This window comes from Ammospiza nelsoni, chromosome 4 (assembly GCF_027579445.1).
Source record: "Ammospiza nelsoni isolate bAmmNel1 chromosome 4, bAmmNel1.pri, whole genome shotgun sequence".
NCBI classification, from domain to species: Eukaryota; Metazoa; Chordata; class Aves; order Passeriformes; family Passerellidae; genus Ammospiza; species Ammospiza nelsoni.
The window spans coordinates 23,075,448-23,094,288 of NC_080636.1; the positions used below are offsets into that span (position 1 = coordinate 23,075,448).

Below are 18,841 nucleotides of genomic sequence, written 5' to 3' on the forward strand. Positions count from 1 at the left end.
GTGTCCAAGTCATTTATGAAGATGTTGAAGAGCACAGGACTGAAAATGGAGCCCTGTGGGACCCCACTGGTGGCAGGTCCCCAGTCTGATGTCTCCCCATTCACTGTAACCCTTTGTGTCTGACTCATGACCCAGTTGCTCACCCATCCCCTGATGTGTTTATACAGCTGTGGGCTGGACATTTTACAAACTGTATGAGACCACATTCAAAGCTTTACTGAAAGCCAAAAAGATTACATCAATAGACTGTCCTTGATCAGCTAAGTGGGTTACCTTCTAATAAATGGAAATTAAGTTTGTCAAGCAGGACTTTGCTCTCATGAAGTTGTGCTGGCTGTGACCAATGCGTGTGTTGTCCTTGCAGTGTTTTTCAATAGCTCCCAGAATAATCTTCTCCCTAATTTTACCAGGCACTGAAGTGAGACTGACAGGCCTGTCATTTCCAGGGTCAACCTAACAGACATCCTTCATGATGAACATCTCTCAAATTGCCTGAATCTTTGTAGAATATTAGCTCAATATTTGTATTTAGAATAATTTAAAGTTCAGAATAGAAGTCCAAATTTGATACTTGCTTCAGACAATGTTACTGTTGTTTGTTAATAGATGCGAAAAGACTTGCAGCACTGGGACAAAGCACTGCAGCTGGCTAAGCGCCTGGCCCTGGACCAGATCCCTTTCATATCAAAGGAATATGCAGTGCAGCTTGAATTCATGTAAGTTCTCCTGTAAGGTTGTAGCATAACAATAGTAAACCAATACTCAAGCTCAATAGAACACAGAACTAAGATATTTCAGATGACTGCATTGCTAAGAGACAATTCAGTGAGGTCTTACAGCTCTAGTATGAGGAAGAGTAGTTTTGCAAGGAATTTTCATGCTAGAGACATGTTAGTAAATCATAGTTCTTTTTCACTAATTCTGGTATATGTAGGTTCTTTGCCACTGGTAGGTCCACTATATACTATATGCATCATCTACTAAATAAACACTTTGCTGCAGGCATGTGCTTGGAAAATAGAGAAAGTCACAATTATTTAACACTTCTTGCATTGGATGAAAGCCATGTCTTTTGCCTGTCTTTCTTTAAATATCTATAAGCCTTTATTTTCTTAAATCATTTAGGCAGGGGTGAGTCAAATTTCAAGGCTACCAATCCCTGAAAGACAGAACACATGATATCATGTGACAAGACATCATTTGACATGATTTTAAAGTCTATTTAATAGTTAATTCTTCCCAGATGATGCCTGGTCTGTTTAATATCTAAGTCAAGAGGAAAAACTTACCTGTTAATAGTTTGTAGACAACTCCCTTCCCTTGGCAGTACACCTGGCATTCAGAGAGAGAGGACACTTGCTGGTCACAGAAGGGAAGGAATGGACACACATGAAACAATGCAACCATCTGGAACTTGAATTCTGAGTATACTCTAGGAAAAAATTGCCTTTGATTTTGTGTTGAAAAAATTCTAAATAATTTCAAAGATTAGTTTCATTTTTCTTCCAGGAAAATCTGGAATAGAGCTGAGACCACTGAGGTGTATTTTGCAGATAGATTATTTCTATTTTCTGCCTTTCAAGGGAGGTTTATTGGTCCCTGTCGAACAGAATTGAGAGATGGAATTGCCTCTTTGACTAAGAGCTTGATTAAGTCCATAGGAAGTGCCATGACATCCTATGTTACTGTCCACCTCTACATACTTCACAACCTTCTCTGTAGTCATTTTGTATAAATCAAGACAGATACATGCATAATGTGGTAGAAAGTCAAACATCTCTTCCTATTGAAAATATTTCTCTGTATAACTTCCAGTTTTCTTTTAGGGGTGATTATGTTAATGCTCTGGCACATTATGAGAAGGGAATCACTGGAAACAACAAGGTAATTCCTTTTTAGTAATGATAGCATTGTAGTGTCACAATATACATTAAGTTGTCATGTTTCAGACTCATTTGAATTCCAGATTTTAAATTCAGCTCGAAATTAATGTTAGTAAGTCTGTAATATTTTGTTAGTTTGTTTCAATGCTTGATTACAATCTCTTTTGTGACCTGGTGTTTCTGATGTGTACTCTATAGTTACTGCTTTCCATTTGCTTGCCAGTACCAGGAGCACGATGAAGTTTGCCTTGCTGGAGTGGCTCAGATGTCCATTCGAATGGGGGATGTCCGGCGAGGGGTGAACCAGGCCCTGAAACATCCCAGCAGGGTACTAAAAAGAGACTGTGGAGCTATTCTGGAGAATATGAAGGTACTCAAGAGAGTTAATATAAGGCTGAATATGTGATTTCACTAGGTTAGTAATTTATTTATGGTCTTAATTTAGAAATTATATTTTAATTGTTTCCAATATTGTAGCAATTTTCAGAAGCTGCTCAGCTGTATGAAAAGGGACAATATTATGACAAGGCAGCATCAGTGTACATCCGGTGTAAAAACTGGTAAGTACAGGTTTCAGGGCAATGGTACATTTCAGAGGATTTTCTGGGGTACTCTTTGGAAAAGAATGATTCTCTGAATAGAAAAAATGCCTCATTAACTATGTTTCATTAATGTTATTGTTCCAACTTCAGGCTTAAAGATTCTCTCAGAAATTTATGTTGTTTTAATATAGTCTTACTGTAAATGGGAAATATTTTTTTTCCTTTTTTTGTGTGTTATGTTTAAAGTTTCCTGCAGTTTCAAGTCCTTTGTGGGTGTGTGCATATGCACACATCCACACTGAATTTAATGCACATTGAATATCGGAATTATATTTGTGTAGTTACTGTTTAATTAATTAGATCTCTTAGTTTTGTAACGTGCATAGCTGAGACTGAGTATTTGGACAGTTGGAAATTATTCAAGAGTAGCCAGTATCATAATTTTCTTTTTTTAAGTTAATTTGATTATTGTGAAGTGTCCATTGGAAAAGTACAATTTTCTGAGACATTTAAGGACTCAGTTCTGGTCTAATTGCATTTTATGGACTCCTCACATTAGGAACCAATCAGACAGTTCAGTAAGACTTCTTTCATTGAGTGCTCTAAAGATTAGGTTGGAATATTTTGTGCATTTATTTGAAAAATAAATTTTTTATTCTATCAGACAATTATCAGTAGTATCAAAATGAGCCAGGAGAGTGGTTGGTGAAGGGGAGTGGCTTGCATCTAATGATCATCTTGGTTTGGGAAGTGGGAGGTACAAGCTTCGTTTACTCTTGCAGAGGGAGGTTCAGTTTGAAGAATGCCCATCTTTTAGTCAGAGAGGTGAGATTTAAGGTCAGCCTCTGTTGAGTCTCTCATGTCCTTTGTCCTGAAAGGCCAACTGCTCAGTTTGCTGGTTTTTATAGATCTTTCAGGTTAGAGTTTTAATGCTATGCTTCTTTTTTTGGTTAATCCAAGAACACCTGAGGTAAAAATTGTTGGTCTGGCACTTCTTACGCTTATAGACCTGAGACTTAAAAAAAGAGAAGAGACTGTCTTCAAGCCTGTGTGCTCCTAAAGCAATCTGTAATTTCATGTTCTTACAAAGTGCAACTTTTTGAAAATATTAAAATTACTTCAAAGCTTATCCATTATGTTCAGTTTCTTCTATCAGACTCCTTTCCAGTGTTGATATAAATATGCCAGTTTTACCAGAGAACTTGGAACCACCTGTATTTATTAAATAAGTATTATCTTTCTAGGGCAAAGGTTGGTGAACTTCTTCCTCAGGTTTCATCTCCAAAGATTCACCTACAATATGCAAAGGCCAAGGAAGCAGATGGCAGGTACTTTTGAATGCTCTTCTTTAATATAAAACCTATTATTGCTTTAATATAAAACCTATTATTCTACATGAGTGCTTTTGTAAAATACATTAAAATGCATACTGAAACTTGGATAAAATAGTCTTGTAAAAATGGATTCCAAAATATGTAAACTAAAGTTTACCCTTTGTGTATTAAAGATTTGAAACATAATCTAAGGACATTCATCTGGTGTCAAAGATGTGTTTCTAATTAATTGTTTTCCCGTCTTTCTATCAAAAATCATCAAAGGTTTTGAAGTACTGAACATCATTCCATTTAGCAGGGTATTCAAGTTCAGTTTGTTTCTAGCAACTCCTTAGCTGTGATTTTAGAGGTCACTCAAAGGGAGAATAATCATGAAAGAAATTTTTTCATTTTAGAATCACATTATTGGTACATCTTAATGGCTGCAGTTGCATAATAATAATGCAAAGTTATTAGCTGAAGTGAAAGCCCGAGATAGGTTATATTTAATCACAGGATGTAGTTCCTTCAATCCTTAGTGTAAGTAAACTGCTTCAGAATAATGATACTTGAAAATATGAAATAGCACCAGACTTCAATGTTTGCAATGATGGGACTAGAAAATACTGTTTCTGTCAATTACATAGTGAAAGAATGAGAAATTTCTTGATCTTGTCTACAGAACAGAAAAGAGGTCTTATTTTTAAAACTGTACACCTAGCTGTCACATTTGGTTTTTATTGTTCTCTTCCCTTCCAGGGATTTCATATGGAAGAGATGAACTGTTTTTAATATATAGCAAAAGATATACTGGCAGAGTAGGTTAAAGATAGTATTGTGGTAGACATTTTTCTATTGCCTCTGCTTTTCATTTTCCTAAGAGAAAAACCAAAAACAACATAGTAAATGCAGAGCAATGTGATTACATGCAAACTGAAAGGAAGTTACCACAAAATAATCTCACAGATATAAAATATTTTGTTTCCTTCACACCATATTATGAAGAGTTATTTACAAAGTTAAAACTGATGTGGAGCCATTATTTTGCAGGTACACAGAAGCTGTGGTAGCTTATGAACATGCAAAGCAATGGGATAGTGTAATTCGACTATATTTGGATCACCTAAATAATCCTGAAAAGGCTGTTAATATGGTGAGAGAAACACAATCTCTTGAAGGAGCAAAGATGGTGGCCAGGTAACAATCATATTATGCACATTCAAAGGAAATCTATATCTATTGGGAATTTATGAGGCTTGCTAACATATTAGACTCTGGCTATATGTACTTAGCTAGAGACTGTGTAATTCAATTAATTGATTTGAGTTCTCTAAGATTTGGACAACTAAGTAGGTACTGATTTTTTTTTTTGTTGTTCTTGTTGACTTTTTGAGTAAAATTATATTAACCTGAAGTAATAAGTTTAGACAATAAAAATTGCCATTCTGTATTATTAATACTAAGTTAATTTTAGGAACCTAGTTAAAACAATCAAGATACAAAATGGATTAGAAGTGTGTCATACTTGTATGTATGTTTTGTACTATATTCCTAAAACATTTGGTGTATTCATTAAGCTAATTAGTACTAAGGTGTTAATTTGTTATTTGGATTAGATTCTTCCTGCGGCTTGGTGACTATGGTTCTGCCATCCAGTTCCTGGTTATGTCCAAATGTAATAATGAAGCTTTCACATTAGCTCAACAGCACAACAAGATGGAGATTTATGCTGATATCATCAGTGAGTATTCCAGGCTCATAGTTTGCTTGCATTGTGTTTTACTGTTCCTTTAGTTGATTTTAACCAATTTGAAATCATATGACAATGGGTGTTTAGTTTTGTTTCCCATTTCCAGTCATCGTGCCCAGTTTTGGTAACGTGTGTACTTCAGGCCTATAAGCCAGACTTTGCTTTCAGCTTTGCTATCTCCTTGTTTCAAATCTTGCCTGTCCTACAGGTTTTTTTGTTTACCCATAGAGATAAGACATTTAGACTATTTTCTTGTGCCCATTGACAAATCCCTTTCTTTGGCCTTGATACAAAATGGAGCATTTCAGTGGTACAGTTCTTGATTTTTGTTTCCTTTTCCTTTTCTCTTGGTTCCAGCTCTTTTCTCACATGTCACTTTTTTCCCTTTTCTACTCTTTAAGACCCTTTGTGGCCTCCTTGTGTCTCAGTGAGAATTGGAAAGGAGACTTTACTGAGAAGCTGCCTTTTATCTTAGGCCATCAAGCTAGTCAGAGTCCACCTTGTCAATTTGCACCAAATTTTATAGTTTGTGTGAGGCACCTTTGAAGAGTGACCTACCACCTCTACATATGTTACCTCCCACATGCTCATGTTTTCAATTAATCTCTTTGTTTAGACGTTGATTTCTTATTGTGAAGAAACAAAAGCTTGGCAAGAGTTATCTTGGAGATGTATGGTTACAGGTGATTGTCAAGGTGACCACAATTGTTCTACAGTTTCTTAGTTCTATCCAAAATAGGATGTCTCAAGCTGTAATCTAAGTGGGTAGAAAAGGCATTTAAAACTACCTTTGGAGTAGTGTCTGTCCTTGTTTTACATGTGTACAGCAGAATGGAGTCTTGGTTAGAAGACTTAAGTAGTACTCCCTGCCACCACATGGTTGCATTGTCCCTGATAGCCTTGCTTTGTACAAGTGTGCTTCCATATTCTGAAACTGTGAAAGTGATTCAGGTGATAATCTCATCATCACTTGCCCTGCTTTATTGTTGCCAGGACATGATGGAAAAATTCATTATCAGATCATAGCAGTACCATTTCATTATGCTTTTTTAGAAGAGAATGTAGTGACAGGATGAGGGGGGATGGTTTTAAGCTAAAGGAGAGTAGATTTAGATTAGATATTAGGAAAGCTTTATTTATTGTGAGGGTGGTGAGGTGCTGGCAAAGGTTGCCCAGAGAAGTTTTGGATGTCCCATCCCTGGAAGGGTTCCAAGGCCAGGTTGGATGGAACTCTGAACAAAAGGCCCATGGCAGGGAGTTTGGAACTAGATGATATTTAAGATCCCATCAAACCCAAATAATTATATTATTCTATGATTCTGTGAAAAACAGAAATCTCATTATGGTGTAAGACCTGTGGAAACAGTTATTAGTCTGACATTTAGTCTGATTAAATAGTAAAAAAATATGTAAGACATAATTTGAGTCTGTCTGGCATTGGTTTTCTTTGAATGTCAGTAGAAAAACAAAGTAGAATAGGAATATGTTCATTCAGTAGGGTCTTTATCTTATTTAATAAGAATACCCTGCTACCACTCAGATCTGTCTGTTGCAGGTTCTGAAAGTACTACCAATGAAGATTATCAGAGCATTGCACTCTATTTTGAAGCAGAAAAGAAACATTTTCAGGCGGGGAAATTTTTCTTGCTGTGTGGTCAATATGGACGGGTCAGTACCTAAAGGATAAGCCAGTGAAAGTTAAATGTTTATAGAAACTGTTCAAGATACAGTCTTCAGGAAAGTTCATATTAGATTTTAAGTGCTTTAACTGATGACATACTGATATTTTTTAAAAGGGTTAAAAAGGTAAGCAGACTATTTGTATTTACGGTTATCTAGGCTGTGTTCCATGAATGCTACATTGCCATGCACACAGGTTTTTCATAGCAGTAGAAGCTTGGGGTGAATCAGTGATAGACTATTGTCAATGAATCTCTGAATGTCATGATCTGCAGCAGGAGATTTATTACATTTCATTGGCTTGACTGGTGGAGACTTGGTTGCAGAGTAACTAATTCATTTACTTGCTGTAGCATGCCCTAACTGAAAGCTTTTTTTAAAAAAAGAAAATATGTTAATTGAAGTATGTCGATTGATTGACACATTTTTGATCAGTTACAAGTCTGTGAACTGATGCTTGTTAGATGTTTGACTTTTGCATACTGAACACATACAAAAAAAAAAGACTGGTTTTTGCAAATTGTGGCCATTGTAGATGACAGCTCCTTCAGCTGTGGCATGGAGGGCTCCATGGCATTAAAAACATTATCACATTAATCACATTGTGACATTAATTACAGTAATCATTAAGTTGTTCTCACCACATTGCTGTGAACATCTTTCACAGTTAGTGGAGGTGAACACCAGAATTTGGCAAAGTCTCAGTTGTTTCAAGAGCAGCTGCTACCTCTGGAGTTGGGATAAGCATTCAGTGTGCCACTTGTCTTATCAAAATGCACAGAGAGAGAACCTGATAAAAATTAGTAAAAATGAGTTTCATGTATCTCAATTTTAACTTTTCTTCTGTATCATTTTAGGCATTAAGGCACTTCTTGCAAAGTCCAAGCACAGAAGACAATTCGGCTATGGAAATGGCCATTGAAACAGTAAGCAACTTTGTTAAAACAAAATATTCTCCATCTTTTTGAGAACTTTACCTTCAGTACTATGACATTTTCCCAGCATCACTGAGTGTGTTTGGTTAGATTGCAAATAGAAGGAAAACTGTATCAGTAAAGAAGATATCTAAACATGTCTAAAATTCTCAACACATTAGAAAATAAATACAAACTGCTGCATGTCAAAGCTGATGAACCTAAGAATCATCTGATTTGAACAAACAGAACTAAAAAAATCATATTCTATATCTATCTGGTTTCAGTGCTTTATTGAAAGGCTCCTTATAAGTGAGTTATTTCTTCTCTTCTTCTTTCATATCATAATTTCTTGTGTCTTTTTTTAATAGGTGGGACGGGCAAAAGATGAAACCCTAACAAATCAGCTGATTGACTATCTTATGGGAGAGGGGGATGGTATGCCCCAGGTACTGTATTTCTATCACTGCTGTTGTGTCACATTTCTGTGCTACAAGATACTTTGAGCTTACTTTGTCCTAAAATTATTGGTAGGCACAGACTGTGCTTTTGCTTTCGTTAGGTAGCAAGACTTGTATGATCATTCCATGAGTCATTCAGTAACTCCAGATTCAGGAATAAAAGAAAGGAAGCAACTGTCTTAGATATAATAATTTTTCTTCAGTCATCTTTATGAAAGCAGGTAGTTGGACAGAGGAGGCCCAAATTAATGCTCATAATAAGAGTAAGAGACAAAACTTAGCTGTTTGTTGTTGCCAGTTTGCCAGCTGGCTGTTGCCTTTCCCAGCTGGACACTCAAACATGTGTTATGTCTCAAGATGAGCTACAGCACAGATCTCTTCCTGCAGGAGCAGAGTTGGTCTGACTTTTGCAGTGGAAGAAAGTAAGGTACAAAGTAGGAGATACAACTCAAAACCCCAAGGTTGACCAGGCTACAATAGTTCTTGTGTTCAACATCAGTGTAAGGCATAAAATGTTGCAGACAGGTTTTAAAAATCAGCAGCTCCTTTTTGATTTCTGAATGGCCTTGATGATAATAGAGCTTGTTGTACATTCAGTCATATTTGGGCTTGAGTTCATGGAATTAAGTAGCTGAACCACTTGAATTTTTACTGCCTGTTACAGCAGACCTGGAATGTGAGCTAACTGGGGAAAGTCAGACCTCAGGTGAGGGTGTTGCAGTCTACTGTCAATTGCTTAGTCAAGGAATTTAGGGTCTCAAACAAAGTCATGGTAAATACAGTCAGGTGCAATATGATACATATGGAAGTATAAATTATGCCTTGCTGAGGGCAATAAGGCTTGGTAATTATGGAGATGACAGGGGCTCAGTGCAGTAAGTTGATTTCACCCCTAATATTACAGCTGTGGTTTACAATTCTGTTAGGAAGCTAGAAACTGTCTCTTTCCTCTCTGTATGAATTAAGGGTTTGAGATTTTAGACTTTTAGAGACATTGGGCATTTGATGGCCAAGCAAACTTTGCTTTTGTAAAAGGTAAAAAAAGGAGAGCCAAACCAAACCTCTATCTCTTTATTATTTACCTCTAACTTTACCTCTAATATGAAATGTGAACTTCAATAAAATTATGAGAGAAGCAAAACATAGCAAAACAAACAGAATTCAACTGCAAGAGCCCAAAGGAAATTAAGCTGTTGGAGGCACTGGATGAAAAACCTATGTAGTAGCAGTGTAAGCAAGACTAATTCCATATTTATGTTGGAATCTGGGTGGAGAGAAAATGTAGCATCTGGTCTCTTTTCTCAGAACAGCAGTCTAGCTGCCTCATTCAGAGAAGTCCATGGGACTGGGTAAGGGAAGTGAGCTACAGTATGATCTCCATAGTGAAGAGGTTCTAAAGATTTTAGAAAAGATTTGGAAATTTTTTGAATGCCATTATTGCTATTGTTTTGAACTTCAGTGCAGAGCTTTGTTTTCCTTATTTAAAAGCTCTCTCTTGTTCTTCTGAATGCTTTAATCCAATCTACCATAGTCTCTCTCAGTGAGTAACAAAATTTTACTTTATCCAATCATATAGATTTGCTTTAAAAACAATCATTATCTTCATTATGCTATGGAGACTGTTCTTGAATTTATCACGCAAGATATTATTGTTTTTAGAAAATAGAAGCTTCTATGTCGTGGCATTTTTGTAAAGCTGAAAGTAAGAGTGAATTTATTGGCAGCCATGCAGCAGAAACTTGCTCATTATTTCAAGCATTGATCTTCAACCCAGATCATTACTGACTGGCTGATTGGTTTAAATCTTTCACAGCCAACAATTATCTGGCATTTTAATGAAGTGTCATATTATCAAAATTATTATGCTCACGAAAATTTTGCTACAATATTGTCTGATTAATTATAAACTATTTCTTAGATGTCTGATTATGTCAACTGTTGTGTTTGTTAATTTCAACATATATTCTTAATTTGTCATGTGCCCTCTTTCGGGGAACATTATCTAGCAAGGTTCTGCTGTTTTTCATGTGCATATTTTCTGAGTACATACATTTAAAAAAGAAAAATTAAACTAAAATTATGAATATCTAATACTAAATCAGATTGCAATAACAAATTTTCCAAAGACCTTAGGAAATGCATTGTATTAGAAAATCTTTCCTGCATTTTCTGCTCCTTAACTTACTGATTTTAAAGGTAGGAGTATCAAAGTAAAACATGGGAATATTTTTTCATTAATTACTTTCAATTTTTTTCTGTTTTTTCTTATTTTTTTCTTTTTTTTTGGGGGGGGGTAAATATTTAAAATATATTATTTAAGTTAAATATAATTAGGAACATGGCAAACACCATATAAGTCCACTGGTCCATGCTGGGACAGCATCGTTTCCTGCTGCAGCACGAGAAAGGTTTCTGCTAATCATCAGTGGAATGGCCATCTGTGGCCATTAGGTGATATCAGAAATGGGGAAGAATTATAACCAACTAATTTTACTAATTTTTGGTTTACCCCACTAAGGGCATAGCAATTTTTCTTTTTGAGGCAGTTTACAGTGGATAATTAATATCTGTTAATGTAAGTAGTTGCAGTTACTTTATTATCGAGATAACTATTTCATTATTCTTAAGTTACAGTTCTTAATGATGTTCAACCTTCTGATCATGTATTGCCTGAAATTCTGCTCCATCATTAATTTAACAGTAATTCCTTTTGGTCACTTAAAGTTTTTCCTTGTATTCAAGTTAGAAAGAAGTCTAATTTTGTCTTCTCTTTTCTTTCCATGTGCACTTCTTTCTCTCTTGCTTTCATTTCTGTGATTTTTTTTCTTTCTAATTTTTTCTTTGCTTAAGTACAGTCTAATCTTTGCAGTCATCTTCTCTACAAGGAAATATCTTTATATCTTTAATATATCCGTTCCCTTGAATTTCTACTTTTTTTTGCTGTGCCTGAGCCTTACATACAAAACCCACACAGTATTCCAGAGAATAACACAACATTGATTAATACAATTATTGTTGTAGTAATTTTCTTACCATTTTAACATAGAATACACACTTTAAGTGTTTAGATTTACTACTAATATTGCAGAATTGGCTGGTTTGTATTTTTTTGCTAAGCTCTCCATAAAGTTGCAAGTGTTGTCTTTTTTTTTTTTTTTCATTTTTACATTTAAGTTGGAACCATACCATTATATACAATATTTAGCTTAATTTAATTCCAATTTACTAGTTATAAGATTATCATGTACAGGGTTTACTTTGTATTGACCCCATTTTAGAAATCACTGCTAATGATATAAAATAGTGACACTCAACCAATTTTTTTGCTCTTAATATTTTCTTTTCAACATAAGCAAGGTAATTTTATTTTGCTTTATATTTTTTATACTTCTTTAATATCAATAAATAGAATGTTTTTAATATTTACTTTTTTCTATTCTTTCTTTTCTATTCCTATATTTTATTTTGTAGTTTTAGGAATTACCTCTTGAGGATTTCCTCAATCCCAATTTTCTCAAAACCAAGCAAACTCTGATTTCTTATCAAAGACCAATTCTTTCTCTCATTGGTATTTTTTTTTACTAGTCTTCTAGATATTTGAGTACACTTACAAAAATAGAACTCATGTTTGTTTTCTACAATATTACCATCCTGTTTTTTGGTTTTGTTTTTAAATTATTTCACTAATTTGCCTGCTGTTAGATTGCCAGGTTTTGGGTGAACTGTTTGCTGCATTTGCCATTCTTGAGTTATATAATTATCAAAAGTTCCTGGTGTAGCAAATCATAAATATCATAAATTTTATACGTCTTATTCAGCTAGTTGTCCCCTAATTTTCAATTTTTTAGCTCTCTTGGATGTCCACCATCTGGTCCCAGAACAATACATTCATTAGGGGCCAGATTTTGTCATCTGCATCCACACTAAGCAATGTCTGCATCCAGATCCGTAACACAATTTAAGCATTTCTGGCAAGACTTCTATTTCTAAAAGGAGTCCCTGGGTTCTTTTCTGACACTGTCAATGCCCACACAGCTGGAGCTGTTTGGTTTCCCCCTGTACAACTCTCCATGTGCATGGTGGTCTGTGGCTTTCTGCACCCTCCTGCCAGGGCTTGGCCAGCACCTGCTAGCACTCCCTTCCCTCGGGCCCTAGCCCTGGCTGTTCTGTGCCTGGGCAGCAGCCAAGCCCTGCTGGGGGTCATACAGAGAGCTCTTCATGGAGCAAGCTTGTCTGCTTTCTTTGGAGAGTGTGCTGCTGGGATGAGCAAGTCAAGAAAGGGAACACAGCAGTATGAATTTGGTCAGTACTAATTGCTTTTGTATGGTTTCATTCAGGATGCCAGGTACCTGTTCCGCTTGTACATGGCCCTAAAGCAGCACCGAGATGCTGCCAGAACTGCCATAATAATTGCCAGGGAGGAGCAGTGTTCAGGTAAGTCTGTTTTCTCTGATGTGATGGCAACTCTCATGCTGCCTCCTTAGGCGCCCTACTTAGGGTGCTGTTATTTGTGTAGAATTCTACTTAGAGAAGACATGTACTGGTGCTTTTAATCATATTCAAGTTCAGTTTTGAATTTGGAAGTAGACTTGGGGAAAACCTGTGGACTCACACTGTTATATTAAATATTGGGGGGAAAAGAAACTTCTGGAAAATAACTGTGTTCTTTATACATTCAAGTAAACATAGTGATTGAGACAGCCCATGGCTTTACCTTTCTGTCTACTACAAGTCATAGAATTGCCATTTCTGCATATGGTTTCTGGGTTGGTACTGATCTTTTATCAGTGGAAAATTGGCAGAGGAGTTGATTTCTGTTGAAGGACCAGACATATGCTTACTTTAAGCTTGGTTTTGGGTTGCTAAAGTTAGAAAATGGGTTGCTAAAGTTAGAAAAAAATAAGAAGAGAGAAGGCTAGTAGCAAAATAGCTGCCACCTCCATTATTCACTCTCCTCTGTAGCCATGGCAACAACCCTACCATAACACTGCTTGCTTTTCATTTCAATTATGTAAAAGAAAAATCTATAGAGGAAAAATAGCAGTCTTGGGAATAACCCAGGCAAATTAACATTTATGGGCTGCTCCTTGGCTGCTCCTCAGCACTGGGCTAAGGAGTGGAAAAACCTCTGAAACCCTTGGCAAGTAAATCTCCCAATCCATCATAGAAGTGAATAATGTATTTGTGCTAATTATATAAGCAGGAAATGCAAAGGCTCAAGAGTTTAAATATTTATTAGCATCTCTGAATCTGAAAACTTGTATCTAAAATGCAGTATCCCATGGTGTGTTTCATATTCCCTAGTAGTATAAATATGTTCTGCAACAGAGTAATAAGAAGCACCATGTTTGTCTCATCAAAAGCACCAATCTTGCACTAACTGTTTCTTCTGGAGAGACAATTTTACATCAGCATCCTCTTTCTTCAGCAGATTTCAGTGAGCTTGATTGTGAAATTTGCACCAATATAGTTTGTTCTTTCCTTAAAAATCCATCTAATTATAATATTTAAGTCATACTGCTTGGTATTTTCCTTTGGGAATGCCATTTTAAGTGTAGTTTTGCTTGAAGTTGTTTTTATGTAATCACGTGATTTTAAGACTGTCTTATATTGAGAGTCAGCAATAGAATATAAAAGGATAATGTTGTTTTCCAGCAACTAATTCTGAAGTGATATTTAGCTGTCTCACACAAATTTCACAGTTAGATTCAATTGTAGTGTATAACAAAACATTATAAGTTGCTCTGTAGAGTGAAAACATCTGCTGATAGAGAAATACAGGGAGGCAAAGGAGAACGTTTGCTGAAATAACTAGAATTTCCTTTAAATGCCTCCAGCTGTGAAGAGTATGACTTTCTCCGCCTCTATGAATGTAAAAAATCCCAAAACAATCAGCAAAATAACCCCAAAACAAAACAAGAAAAAAAATCTTAAGAATAGACTAATTGCAAAACACTACTTGATTTCAGCTACATTGATTGTTTAATGAAATCCTGTGGTTTCAGGACAATCCTCAATCATAACCTTGAAACAGTACAACCTAGTGAAATAACATTCAAGTTTTAACTATCCCTTGACAGGTTTTGGGTTTGGTTGCAGAGGCAAGGAGTTGCCAAAGTAAATGATCAAGTTAAAGTATACTAAATTAATATTTAAAAAGTGGCTTTTGAATATCTGACATTGAAGGATAACAACAAGAAAATCTTTAAATGCTCTAAAAACATCTTCCACTTTTAAAGTTCATTATATAAATTGCCATCATATTTATATATCATATATATTTTGCTACTGTTTAGATTACTTCTCCTAGTGTAATTTCTTTTTTAAACTTCCTCGCTTATATTGTTTAGGATACTGTGACAACTACTTGTGGCTTTCCAAAGAAATTGTCACGCAATGATTTTATTCAAAGGATCAGCATAACTTCTGCTTCCCTATATTTCATTAGTAAAGATATTGTTATGAAAAATTTAAATTTACTGTTAATTGTTGGGGTTTTTTCCTTAAGGAAACTATCGAAATGCACGTGATGTTCTTTTCAGTATGTATTCAGAGTTAAAGACCCAGAAGATTAAAATTTCTTCTGAGATGGCTACAAACCTTATGATTCTACACAGCTATATTTTAGTGAAGGTAAGGATGTGTAAGTTGCAGTGTCTGATTTACTGAACTCTATGTATGGATGTTCTGTGTACATAAATTATATTGTCATATAGATTGTATCACAGAATCCAAGTGCATGCCAACAGCAAGCTTCAGGAGGACAATCCGTAGTTGTTTCTGCCTCTTTGAGTAGCGTATTCTTTTTTTAAAAACTGAATAATTGAAAATTACATACAGCTTCCTGTTTTTCTTTTGCATTCATGCTTACAAATACTATGCTACAACTATTTATTATTGTTGCTGTTGTTGTATTTGAGGTTATTATCCATAAGTAGATCACTGCTTTTCTGTAAATGAAGTTAAGCAGGGCTCAAATGATTTCTCTTTGTTAACCCATGGATGCCCATCAGGATATCCATTCCTACAGCCAGCTTTGGCCTCCCTCTCTACCAGCAGTGGACAAGAGCAGCAAGTGCTGGGCTGAAGGCCAGAAGGAAATGAGGAGGGCCATGCTGAGGTCTCTGGTCCCTTCTGTAGTCAGCTCTGCTCAGTTTCATGAAGGAGCTGTTGGCATGCAGCTCCCAGCAGGATGGATGCATGCCAAGAGCAGGCTGCTGGAACTCCTCTCCCCCATGGCTGCAGTAAATGTGGTTTGTGTGCTGTGTTCCAGATTCACGTGAAACGTGGTGACCACATGAAGGGAGCGCGGATGCTCATACGTGTGGCCAACAACATCAGCAAGTTCCCATCACGTGAGTGCTGACAGCAGAGGGGCTGTGCTCTACAGGGGGCAGCTCATTAATCAGCACTGCCCTGCAAGGTTCATCATCCTCCCCTGTCATCCTGTGGGCAACAACAGAGTGTAACTGCACAGTGTGCTCTGCATGCTCCTCCAGGCAGCTCTCCCATACACAGTGCTGGGATCCTCACCAGCACTTCAATCTGTGCTCACTTTACTGCAGTACTGAGCAGCCTCAGCCACACAGTCTCAGGACTGTGTGTAATGAACTGACTGGTTCTGGGACTTCATCACCAATTTTTAATCGATCTCTTTTAAAAGTTATTTTTGGGTACATGGAAAATGTAGACTAAAAAGTAGACTTTAAAGAGTGCAGACAGGATTTGGGAGAAATGGCTAAAATCAGAACATTCCTGCTGCCATGCTGAGCCTCAGGAGTGTGAGGCAGTGAGAGTTGAAACAATGGTTTTCCTGTATATGGTTCCAAGAATGCCCCATATTGTACAACTGTGTACCATGACAAAGAAGAAAAATAGTCTTTTTTCATCAGTACTTTTTTAACTGTATTAGCTTAAAGGTTTTAAACATTAATATTGGTAAATATTTGACATAATTGTTTCATTTGATTACAGATATTGTGCCAATCCTGACTTCAGCTGTGATTGAGTGTCACCGAGCAGGATTGAAAAACTCAGCCTTCAGTTTTGCTGCTATGTTGATGAGACCTGAGTATCGGAGTAAAATAGATCCAAAATACAAAAAGAAAATTGAAACAATGGTCAGGTGAGTGATGTTAATCAGATGCACACAGTTTCAAGGCTTTATTGTTTTTTACTTTTTATGTTTTTGCTCATAAAGCCTGTAGAGTGTTTTCACATTATTTCACTGTCTTATATTTGAAAGGCTAAGAACCATTTTCCACCCTTCTTTGAGATTTAAAGACTTCCTTTGAATGTGATAAGCCTTAAATGCAATGTACATTTAAAATGTTTCCTAACCAGCAATAGTGTTTTCCATCTTCTCCCTACAGAAGTGCAGCCACGGAGCCTTAGTTGGTTTCTAGTTGAGAATCCACAGCCAGAATCCACCACAGGCTACTACAGCAGCAGCATTGTGCTCTTCTGTGATTTAGATGACTAAATTGCTAAGATAAAAAAGAATGGGAGGGCAAATAAAATATAGGAGTTCCTGCAGTTCCTGGCATTTTCTTACTTATCTGAAGTTTTGTTTTGATCCTAGTCAATATTTTCTGCCAGAGGAGGAAGCATAGTAATAGTAGAACAGTAGGGCAAGCATATGTAACACTTTTGTCATTTATTCTACTTGACTCTAACCAAGGCTCAGGGACTTGCTGAGCTCATACTGATGCTTTAGGTATTTATTTGTGAAGTCTGTAAGCTCTCCATGAGCTTATCCAATCACTCTGCTTAAACAAAATATTTAATATTTAATTTAAATGTACATATTTAATGACAGTTGATTCCTACAACAAGTTCCATTGTGTCAAGACTGGTCTTAGCTAGTTAAGGCCTCGTAGGTTTTCCTCTTGGGAGAGATTTACCCTTTTCTGTGTAATTTATGATTTTAAAACATGATTGATTTATTTCCCTTTTATCAGTTTTATCTTTTCAGGACCTAAAGAGTCTCAGCTTACATAACTTTTTATGGATACTGGTTTTTATGGTGTTTCTCTGAAATTCTTACATTCTTCTGCCTTTCTGGAGGCAGTTAGAAGCTGTGTGATCTTATCATGAAACCAGTTTTTTCTTTCTCCCATTCTTTGTGGTCCTGCCACAAAAAAACTCTGAAAGAAGGAAACCATAACTTTATAGTCAATACATATAGACTCTCAGTTTTGAAATCTTGTAAAGTATTAGGATTAGTTACACCTTTTAAAAGATAGTGGTGTTTCTAATTAAATGGAAAGTTATCTATTATTTCTGAGTTGACATAATTGTGATGAAGATTGGGTGATAGTTAAAAGGAAGGAGCTGATAGAATGTAAAATAACAGCTGGAAGTTATGCAAGTAACTCAAAGGAAGAACACTTGCTAAATATCAAAGGCATTGGAAACCAGCTTTGTTAAGTTCAAACAGCTTGAAGGTTTTATTCACAGCTGTATCTCTGTTTTAGACGTCGGGACACAACTGAGATAGAAGAGCCAACCACAGCCTGTCCCTACTGTGCTTTCCAGCTCCCAGAGTGTGAACTTCTGTGTCCCAGCTGTAAAAACAACCTTCCATACTGCATTGCAACTGTGAGTGCCTGCTGTGCTTTCTGCACTGTGACAGTAAAGGCAAAGCTGCTTTCCCTTCTAAAAATAAGTTCATTTGAACTTCTTCAGTTTGCTAGTGGATCCAAGCCAGATATTTTTATGCATTTATGGGTTTTTCTAATCTGTTGCCAAATTTCTTTTTGTCTTTGACTATTGTAAGAGTGTCCTCACTCACCACCTACAACTAGCAGGCACTTGAGGGTGCCAGTAAATTCAGGAAGACATTCTGGGAGACTTCAGCTTCCTGAGAAAGCAGGTGCAGCACCAGGAATCCCCAGCACACACATTTGGTGTAGTTGGTGCACTGGGGAGAATACAGACTACTGCTGCTGCTGCCTTCCCAGCTCAGCCATTTGCCCAGGGGCTCAAGTGCTCAGAGAACTAACAGAAGTCCCTCTTTCCTTTTCCATGTACAAGAGCTTGTGGAGGTCACAGCTCATGTCCCCTAAGCTACCAAGACTTAAAAACAAAAATTAAAAACAAACCAACTGAACAAAAAAAATCAACAAAACTTCAGAAAGCTCTTTTGGGAAATTAAGTGCATCCAATGCTAATGCTTCAGGCAGTGACCCCAGCATTTCTCAATTACTCATCTTTACAGAAATGATAAGTTCTACCATTTTTTGTTTCTGTAGAGTGTACTGAAAATGTAGGGATGGTATACATTCTTGGTGGAAGTT

General features: G+C 36.4%; 1 protein-coding gene across 1 annotated transcript in view; it reads left to right on the plus strand.

Moving 5' to 3' along the window:
• Window positions 1–18,841, plus strand: part of WDR19 (WD repeat domain 19) — a 39,536-nt gene that overhangs the window by 17,736 nt on the left and 2,959 nt on the right. The window contains exons 20-34 of the mRNA XM_059470132.1: window positions 607–716; window positions 1,827–1,884; window positions 2,107–2,253; window positions 2,361–2,443; window positions 3,670–3,753; window positions 4,789–4,935; window positions 5,355–5,479; window positions 7,044–7,156; window positions 8,026–8,094; window positions 8,454–8,531; window positions 12,881–12,977; window positions 15,052–15,176; window positions 15,817–15,898; window positions 16,518–16,668; window positions 18,020–18,143. Of these exons, the coding sequence (XP_059326115.1) occupies window positions 607–716; window positions 1,827–1,884; window positions 2,107–2,253; window positions 2,361–2,443; window positions 3,670–3,753; window positions 4,789–4,935; window positions 5,355–5,479; window positions 7,044–7,156; window positions 8,026–8,094; window positions 8,454–8,531; window positions 12,881–12,977; window positions 15,052–15,176; window positions 15,817–15,898; window positions 16,518–16,668; window positions 18,020–18,143 (1,593 nt within the window). The remainder of the gene's footprint in view (window positions 1–606; window positions 717–1,826; window positions 1,885–2,106; window positions 2,254–2,360; window positions 2,444–3,669; window positions 3,754–4,788; window positions 4,936–5,354; window positions 5,480–7,043; window positions 7,157–8,025; window positions 8,095–8,453; window positions 8,532–12,880; window positions 12,978–15,051; window positions 15,177–15,816; window positions 15,899–16,517; window positions 16,669–18,019; window positions 18,144–18,841) is intronic.